Genomic DNA, 9,479 nt, shown 5'->3' with positions numbered 1-9,479 from the left:
TTGGGATTTGAACCATCACAACAAAGGGGGCTCAGCCAGAATGTGCCCTTGGAGTGTGCGGAGGAAGATTCTTGTAGGCAAGCTACTTGTGGAAGGTGGGCAGATGAGGGAAGATCTTCTTTGTGGAGGGGAGCATTTAATACCCTCCACCTGCCCCCTCCTGCCAAGATGTGGGCCATGGGCCAGTGGCAACAGATTCCTCTGTTCCTGAGACTCAGCCAGAACTGCTAACTCAAAACCACCGGGTGCAGGGCCCAGGAATCTGCATTTTAAACATGAGCTCCCACTCTTTAAAGCTTGGAAACCCCTACTCTAATGTTGAAAGTAGAGGCCCGCCCTCAACTTCACCACCTACTCCTTGTGTGATGTCAGACACATTGCTTAGCCCCTCTGGGACTCCGTGTCCCCTCTAGGAAGTGGGGAATGATACTGTGTGTCTCTTGGCTCTTGGCTTAACAAGGCAATCAGAAACTTGAGTGCAAAGGTATGGGGGCCGGGGAGGCATACAGCGCTTGGGTACCAGGTGCTGGAGATGCCCTGCAGGTGGAGAGAAGTGCCCTTTGTGGTGGTGGGAGGGAAGTCAAGGGCAAGTGCGGATGCTTTCAGGGTCTGAGGATCCCTTGTGAGCTTTGTGTTGGACTCATTAGGCTCCTTTTGGGTTTCTACGCCTTTCACGTAGCTGTGAAACTTACACACTGTCCCTTCCTCGCCAGGAGACATGCTTGATGGCTTGGTTCTTGGAACCTTCTTCTAAGATGACTAGTTGGAGTGAGTGGCAGAGTGTGCTTGCGATCTGATGGGAGGTCATTGCGCCTGCCACCCTCAAGCCCACGTGGCATCTGTGCCTGGTCCCCACACATTCCTAGGAAAGCTTCCTCAACCCTTCGGCTTTGCAAGCAGCAGACAGGCTGGTTTCAGGGTGCAGCACCTGCTTCTGCCGGGTGAGTGACGGGGTCGCCCCTCAAAGAGGGGCTCTCTCCGGTGGGTGTGACCGAGGGTCACTGTAACTGCTGAGAGATGAAAACTCATCCATCAATGCGTCTATCACCATAACTGTCACTGTAAGCAAATACTCCTGGTGGCCCGTTCATTTGCCTTGTGGATGCAGACTGCGTCACCTTAGAGAGCAAGGGTGGCATTTGGCCGGTATCTGGCCCAGCAACAGTGCCCACGTCATGGCATCCTGAAGTTCGGATCCGTCAGCGTTTGGTCAGGGAAACAGCCACTGCCAGTGACACGGGACTAGGGCTGCAATGGAGGAGGGGAGGTTTGCAGGGTGTGGGGAGAGCTGGGGCCTGGAGGCCTAGAGAAACAGTCGCCAAACCTCAGCCCGAGGCCCCAGAACAGGGGAGCAACGAGATGCCAGGTGTCGCACTGACAGTACTCATGGGGTGGTCCTGGAAGCCCCACATCTAAGGGAGTGGCTGGCTCCACGGCCTCCCAAGAATAACCGAAACTTCCAGTCTCAAGGGAGCTTGTCACACTGGCCAGCTCCAACCAGAAGCTGCCTAGTTCCCTGGGTTGTAGGAACAGCAGCAGGCTGGGGGGCTTAAAAAACAGAAATGAACTGTCCCACCGTCGTGGAGGCCGGAAGTCAGAGATCTAGGTGCCGGTGGTGGGCTGGTTTCTTCTGAGGCTGGGTGAGAGAACCTGCTTCAGGACTCTCCCAGAGCTGCTGGGGGTTTGCTGGCGATCTCTGGCATCCTTGGCAGGGGAAGCATCACCCCCATCTCTGCCTCTGTCTTCATAGCACGTTCTCCCTGTGTGCGTGTCTGTGCCCAGATGTCCCCTTCTCAGAAGGACATTGGTCATATTGGATTAGGGGCCCACCCTAGGCCCGCATGACCTCATCTTAACTAATTAGATCCGCAAAGACCTTATTCCCACAGAAGGTCACCTTCTGAGATATTGGGGTTAGGACTTCAACATATGGGTTTGGGGCAAGACAATCTAACCCACGACAGAGAGGATTCTGGGAAACGTAGTTCCCAGCCTGAGATGGGCATGGTGGTAACAAGACCAGGACAGCCCCACACAGAGCTGGCAGGGACGCTTCCCCATCCACTCCTCCATTCACAACGTGCCAGGCTCTGTTTGGTGTTGGAAATACGAAGGTGAGTTAGGTCTTTCCCTTGTGTTTGTCCTGGGCATGAGTTGACAAGTACACCAAGAAATTGTAACTTAGGACGAGAGGGCTCATGGGAGCACAGAGGAAGGCCAGCCCACCCGGAGACCAGCGATGGCCTCCCTGAGGACCGGCCTTGCAAAAGAGGAGGTGGAGCCCAGAGTGGGGGCCAGTGTAGTTAAGAAGGCATTCCAGCTGGAGCCACTAACCCCACCCAGCAGGCATGGAGAGAGGAGCTGGGAGGACTGCGGGGAGTGGGGACGTGTGCACGCCCACCCCCAATCCCGGACTGCTTCCCCATCTCTGTGTGGTAAATATGGGGCAGCTGGGGTGGAAGCGATGTCAGGAGGTGGCAGGCAAGCGCAAATGCCAAGGTGAGTCACTTATGCTCCTTAGGGGGCTTTGATCACACAAAGTCCTGCTCCTTCCACATTGTGATATATTTAGAGCCGGCCACTTCCGCCTCCGAGTGCAAGCTCTGTCCTGCCACCTGGGAGTCTCGAGAGAGGGGCTTGGCCTTCCTCGTCGTAGGTCCCCAGTACCTGGTCCAGCACCTGGCCTGGCAAACTGTGGGCTCAGAAATGCTGAGCATGACAGCAAAGAGGTCTCTATGACCATCGCCGCCCACCTGGCTGCTGCCAGCAGACGCCTTACACGAATGAGCAGCCGTCTTCTGTGTTTTCAGATCTCGATCTCTTCTGTTTGTACAGGTTGAACAAACAGGTTTATAACTGTTACCTTAGTTCGCATCTGGACGACAGGCAGGGCGGGTAGAAGGTGCTTCTCTCTCCAGTGTGGATGAGGGTGACGAGTCTGCTTGGAAGTGTCTTGTCTGAAGGCAGGTGGCAGGACTCTGGGGGAGGCAGCCTGGTGTGCTTTGCCCCGGAGGCAGTGGTCTGTCCATGCTGGGGGACAGGGGACAGGCCCATGGGGGGTGGGGGGAGTGGAGAGGAAGCCACGTGGCCAGATGGGTGGTGCTTTGGCTTTTTTGCTGAATGGCTTCTTCAAAATAGAATCTCAGCCAGAGGCGGGAAGGGAAGTGGGCAGTGGCCACAGAGGCGGTGGCAGTAGCTTAGGGGAAAAGTCCAGGCGGCTCAGATGCTGGAGGAAGCCATGCGGATGCTTGGGTGGGTACGGAGCTGCGGGGATGCTCAGGGTAGATGGACTGGGCAGAACAGACAAGACTTTCTGGTGGCTTTCGGGGGTGGGGGGCACAGGGATGACCCCTGAGGTCTGACCTGAGCGCCTGGAAGGTCACATTGACGGCACAGGGAGGGGCTGGTTAGAGATTTGGAGGGTGGATGGAAGGTTTCATTCTGGATATGCTAAGTTTAAGACGCCTGACACTTCTGGGCTTTTCCCTCCTTGAACTCTTTCACTACCGGCCTCCCCAGCCCCTGTCACCCAAGCCCAGGTTCCTGGTGGGATGCGAGGTCTCTGAGCAGGGCGGGGCCACACATGCTTCTAGGAAAGCAGGGGGGCTGGAAATGTATTCAGCCTGGGGGATTTCCTTTAAGGAAAGAAACAAAATCCTGAGTAGAAAATTTGACATGATTGTGTGTATTTATTTGGCTGACAAATATTACAAAGGGAAGGGGCTCCAAGCAAAAGTGAGGGACTGAAGCCCAGGGTGGGGCGAGGCTCTCCTGCTGTCCCCACTCCTCCAGGCTTTGCTCAAGCTGTCCCTCTGTCTCCTCTTCCTCCCCAGTGTGTCCTACTCCTTCTTTAAGTCTCAGCCTACATATCCTTGCCCCCCGGGATGCCGTCCCATACCCTCAGGCTGAGTGACAGCCTCTTCTCTCACCCCGTGGCCAGCTGTCCCCTCCCCTTGAGATTGTAAGCTCTTCTAAGGGGGCAAGGCTGCATTCCATGAGGCCCTGGCACATGTAGATGGTACTTAATCAAGGCTATTTGACTGATAATTAATAACCAATTTTTTAGTGAACAGATAGTTAATTCAAGAGTTCATGTTCTAGAGGATTTGGCGAAACAAAATTTTCCATAGGCAAAAAGCAAGCAAAGAATCCCAATATTTTAAAGTTCATTAAAAAAAAAAATTTCCTGGGGTGCCTGGGTGGCTCAGTCAGTAAAGCATCCAGCTCTTGATTTCGGCTCAGGTCCTGATCTCCGGGTTGTGAGATCAAGCCCCAGGTCGGGCTCCTTGCTGGGCGTGGAGCCTGCTTAAGATCCTCTCTCTCCCTCTCCCTCTGCTCCGTCTCCCTCTAACCACCCCCCCCCCCCAGAACACCGTTTCCTGTGTGTGCAAGTATAGAGAGCCTGAGAGGGCCCCGTACTTTTCAGAAGGTCTCCCACCTGAGTCATCTCACCCGAGTTTCCAGGAGGTCTGCAGGGAAGATGGGACGGGATTCACCCCTGTCTACAGGGGAGGCAGTCGAGGCTCATGGCTGTGTGGCATTTGCTCCAACTACAGAACCCCTTGGCTTGGATTCAGGGTCATAAGGGGTTTTGGTCGGGGGGGGGAGGGGAGGCAGGGGCCATTAGCAGGAAGGAGGAGGGGTGACCGTGCAAAGGCCACCCGGCACCAGCACCACTAGGCAAGACCGGTCCTTGCCCTCAGGAGGCTTACAATCAGTGGCAGAGAGGCCAAGAAGAGAGTAGTACCTTAGGGGCACTCGAGGAAAGAGCAGAGACCAGGCACTCGTGCCCCTGGAGGGCACTGGTACTGGCCGGGGGATTAACTCCAGGGCCACCAGGTAGCAGGCTCTGCCCACTGAAAGGGCGAAGGCTGCAGGACAGAATGCCAGACCGGATCCCTCCTCTGCACGTTAGGATTAGGCAGGAATTGTTGCCACTGAAATTCTCCCATCCGTCCAGGCTAGCCTTAAGCCCCCTTTTCCATGCAGCCTTCCTGGATTCCCCCGCTGGCAGGATGCTCGCTTCCTCTAATCCTCAGGGCATGATACCTGTGCCTCTCTTCTGGTGGAGTCCATGGGGCCATGGCATCGTCTCCATGTCATTCTCTAAGCTCTGGATGGACGTCACCTGTGTGACTCAGCACCTCTTTACCTGCACCTCCAATAACAGAGGCAGCTGACATTTGTCGAGTTCAGTGACACTTACCAGTTGCTTCTCCATAGATCATCTCTTCTGACCCCTTGCTGCAACCAGGCTCTGAGATCAGTCTTGGGTGAAACCTCATCTTCAAGCTCCCAGGGCAGGCAGCTTTGGACTGGTTACTGAGCCTCCCCGAGCCTGGTATCCTCGTCCGCGGTGGGGACATCACGACTGCCCCTCCACCCCCGGCCCCGTAACTGTTATCATTATAGGAACCGGGCGCAGAGTGGGTGGTGATAAATGTATATTCAACCAATGGGCTCACTCACGAACGTGCAAAAATGTGCCTTGCCCTTGAGCAAACTTTTTTGCACCTGGAAGGAGGCGGGTGTCAGGGGAAACTTGATGATGCTAGTTGGAAGTCAGGTGGTGCTAAACTGCTCGGCTGGGGGAGGCAGCCACGAAGCCATCCGCCTTCTTGTTTAAAGTGAGTTATAATTCTCCAGGGAACGAGGAACCAGGCAGTTTGCTCCAGCAGAGGAACGGAAGCCGAGCACCTCTACCTCTTGTGCCCCAGTCGGGTCCCCGGGCTAATCAATACTAGGTTGGGACGCAGGCAGGCCCCTCGGGGGTCCAGGAGGAGCCTCGGGAGGGGAGGGACCCAGGCCAGACTGCAGCATCCAGAGGAGGTCCCAACAGATGCTGCTGCCAGGGCAGCTGAGAGCCTTGGCCCTCTTCCCCCCCGCCCCCAACCCCAGTCACTGGTGCCCAGCAGGGACTCAGCGCAAGTTCACTGAGCAATTCCCTTCCATGGAATGACCGCATTATTACTTGTCCTTCCGGGGCTACTTGCCTGCATCAGGGAGTGTGCTCAGTGCACAGGAATAGAGCCCGTTCTAGCCCACTCTGCCCTTTCCTGGCTCAGTGAGCTTAAGCGAACCCCGAGCCTCAGTTTCCCCAATTCTGGCTTAAAGGGTGAAATTTGCTATGCCCTACTCAAGCCTTTAAAAAAAAAGTGCGTCTGGACCAAGGCATTTCGCCTCTTCCTGGTCCCTCGGGGATTCATTTGCATTCTTGGGATGAAATTGTTGACTATGCTTCATGCTCAGCCGCACATTTAAATGCTTATGGGAGGTTTATTTTGGAGAAGTAACTCTCCGGAATGCTGGCAGGGCCAGCGCCCCCGCCTCCCCTCGGTGAGGCAATCAGCCCCCCGCCGAGGCTGGAGGCAATGCGGGGCCGTAGGGCCGAGCATCCTGGCCCCGGGGGAGGCACTGTCCAATGAGAGCCTCACCCCAGGGGCTGTCTCGAGGCTGTTGGGAAATGTCTCATTTTTATATGTAAATAAATCATTTCCAGAGATTGCTCCGATCGCAGCAGGCTGCTGCTAAAATGTTTTAAGTGGGTCCTTTGCCACTGTAAACTTTGTTAAGCATTATTATCATGTTTGGTTCTGTTTTCCTCAGCTGATCTCACAGAGCCGTCCACTCCCAGCATTCTAGCCTGTTCTGTCACTGTACCTGGTTGCATACCTCTGGGGACAGAGAGCTCACTACCTTTAGGCCACCCATTCCACGGTAGGACACCACTGACTGATGGAAAAGTCTTCTTTCTAAGAGATCTGGAATTGAAACTCAATTCCTATCTCTGTCATTGCCACACCCTTAAGCCATGCCTTGCTCTGGTCCTGTTAGCACCAGCTTGCCATCTCTTCCTCGGCTACTTCCTCCCTGTACCTGACCGGAGCTCCAACCTCCTTGCCAAGGCCTTTGACATCCTGCATCACCTACCCCCTTGCTCACCGTCATCTGCTCTCCCCCTTACTTACTATGCCCCAAAGCTGCTGGCATCCGTTCCTCCAATACCCAAAGCACCGTCCCACGTTGGGACCTTTGCACCTGCCATTCCCTCTGCCAAGATGTTCCTTTCGTGAGTTTCCTCCTCAAGGACCTCAGTTCACTGTCACTTCCGCAAAAAGGCCCTCCCTGCCATCCTCGCTAAAGTGCTCCTCTTACCGTCAAATATCTTCCCGTGTGGTTTCCTATCTGACTACCATATAAGGCAGCACAGTGTTTACTGTCTGCCCAGTATGAACGTGAGTCCCCCAGGGATAGGTCTGTGTCTTGTTCCTGCTGTAATCCCAGGTCCAGCACACAGTAGATGCCCAATAAATGCTCCTTCTGCAAGTGCGATGCTCATGTCTTCAGAGTCTCCATGCCGCTGGCTCCTTGATGGTTGCTGGCAAAATGCGGGATGGGGCACACCCTCGGTCTTTTCTCTGGATGGGCTTGCCTCTGTCTACATCGAGAAGGTCCAAACTCACTTAGCAGCGGCAGCTGTTCCCCAAACATACTCTTACAGCAGGCCCAGTTTACAAAACAGATAAACAGGGAGGTGGTCTGCCTGAAGCAATGTCCCTTCACCCCTTTACTCCTCGGCCCCCTGGGCTCCCTGTGTGGGCCCTCGGCACCTGCAGAGATGTCTGCTCTATGCCTGTGGTCTGGCAACAGCCCCTCCTTTTCCTCTGGGCACCCACTGTCTCCCATTCTCAGGGAGGGATTCTATCCACCAGATCTACCCCTCAGCTAGAGATTGGCTGGGGGAGGACACATGACCCAGGCCTGGCGTCTGGCCTTGGAACGTTTCCTAGAAGCGCTGAATAGGAAGTCCGCTCTTTGTGCTGGGGTGGCTGGGCTGCTTGAGTGTAAGCCAGGACCTGCGGGCATCCACAGGAGACAGCCTTCCTGATACCAAAGCATATCAGAGGATGGCGGACTCAAGAGATGGAGAGAAAGTAAGCAAGTGCTCTTGACACGGTCTGGGCTCCTGGATCTAGCTGTACCTGCAGCCCTGAGCTTCACAATTACCAGAGCCAAAAGATGTGCTACTTGGCTTAAGCCTGTTTGAGCTGGGCTTTCTCTCACTCATAACTGAGAGAAGCCTGACTGTGGCATTGGGGGCCATGGACGTGTTTTAATGCCACGGCTCCCTCTCATCCTTAAAGTCAGGCAGAATGCATTTGACGTTTTAACTCCTATGGCATGTTTGCATGGGTAGTAATGATAGCAGTAGCACCTCTCTCTTCCGGAGTGGTTTGCAGCTTTCACTAAGTTTCCAGGAGAACAACATGAAAAAAATTACCCTGTTTTTGTCTTGTAGATGAGGAAACTGAGCTCGGGAGCTCGGGGGCATTGCACAGGTACAGAAATGCCTCGGGGTCCTTTTGGGGTTTTGGGTTTATGGGATTATGACACGTATGACAGAGGTGGATTGATAGTTTATTTATTTATTTATTATTTATTTATTGGCTAATATCTGGCCTTTGGGCCTTTTAGAGTCATTATTTTAATTACACAAAGAGCTTACATAAATCGGTAAACAAAATAAGAACAATCCTCCCGCAGATAAGTGAGCAATAGGGAATTTACAAAAGAAATGATCCAGGAAGTAAATCAAACATGGAAAAAATACTCGGGCTTCCTAGTAATCTAAGATCCTCAAATCAAAACAAGATACTATGTTCCTCATCTTTAAAATTGGCAAAGATTAAAACAAAAAAGCAAACATGGAGTGCTGTCCTGGATGTAGAAAGTTCTCCCATGATGATCGTTTCGAAAAGAATTTGGCAAAAGCATGTTTTAAACAGGGGTTGGGAAATGTTTTCTGAAAAGGGCCTGATGATAAATATTTTTAGCTTATTGAACCCTCTGGTTTCTGCTACTCAATCCTGTTGTACTTTGAAAGCAGCCATAGGCAATGTATACGTTAACGAGCAAGGCTGCGTTCCAATAAAACTTTATTAATAAGAACAGGTGACAGGCTGGATTTGCCCCTCAGGCCAAATTTTGCCAACACGCCCCTCCCAGTTGTGGACATGTATTATTAAGTAATTATCAAAATGATGGTTATACAAAACATGTAGTTACATGGAAACATACTTAGGCTATAAAGCTAAATGGAAAATTCCTGGCTACCCAATTATATGCCCAAATATCTATCATCATAGCTATGCAAAGAAACCCATAGGAAAATATTAGAGAAAGGAGATAGACCTGAGTTAGTGAGCTATGGCAGCATAAAATATGCCCAATTTTAGGAGCTTAAAACAGCCATTTGTAGTTCTCCCCAGGCTCTGGCTGTGTCAGCTGGGCCGTTGTGTTGATGTGAGCCAATGTTGGCTGATTTCTGGGCAGGTGGAGCCGGGCGTCCTCTGCTGCACCTGGGGGTGCTGACCGTGGTCCGAGGAGAAAGCCAAAGCACCCCAGCCCTCTCGAGGTCTAGGATCAGAGCTTCTAGCACAGTCACACGGCCAGTGCAGAGTCATACTCCCAGGGTGCAG

At 53.1% G+C, this 9,479-nt stretch overlaps 1 protein-coding gene across 17 annotated transcripts in view; it reads left to right on the top strand.

Moving 5' to 3' along the window:
* Nucleotides 1-2,298: 2,298 nt before the first annotated feature.
* Nucleotides 2,299-9,479, top strand: part of FAM181A (family with sequence similarity 181 member A) — a 35,948-nt gene continuing 28,767 nt past the window's right edge. For 4 of the 17 annotated variants that reach the window (XR_005837641.1, XR_005837640.1, XR_005837639.1 and 1 more), the window contains exons 1-2: nucleotides 2,355-2,499; nucleotides 8,300-8,339. Coding sequence is in view for 1 of the 17 variants with exons in the window: in XM_008698267.2 (XP_008696489.1) it covers nucleotides 2,349-2,435 (87 nt within the window). In the remaining 16 variants the exon portion in view is untranslated. Of the gene's footprint in view, nucleotides 2,500-7,812; nucleotides 7,935-8,299; nucleotides 8,340-9,479 lie in introns of those variants that run through there. The other 13 variants (XM_008698313.2, XM_040641497.1, XM_008698285.2 and 10 more) reach the window with 8 other exon arrangements.

This window comes from Ursus maritimus, unplaced genomic scaffold, assembly GCF_017311325.1.
Source record: "Ursus maritimus isolate PB19 unplaced genomic scaffold, ASM1731132v1 scaffold_25, whole genome shotgun sequence".
Classification (NCBI taxonomy): domain Eukaryota; kingdom Metazoa; phylum Chordata; class Mammalia; order Carnivora; family Ursidae; genus Ursus; species Ursus maritimus.
This window is presented reverse-complemented; position numbering and strand designations above follow the sequence as displayed.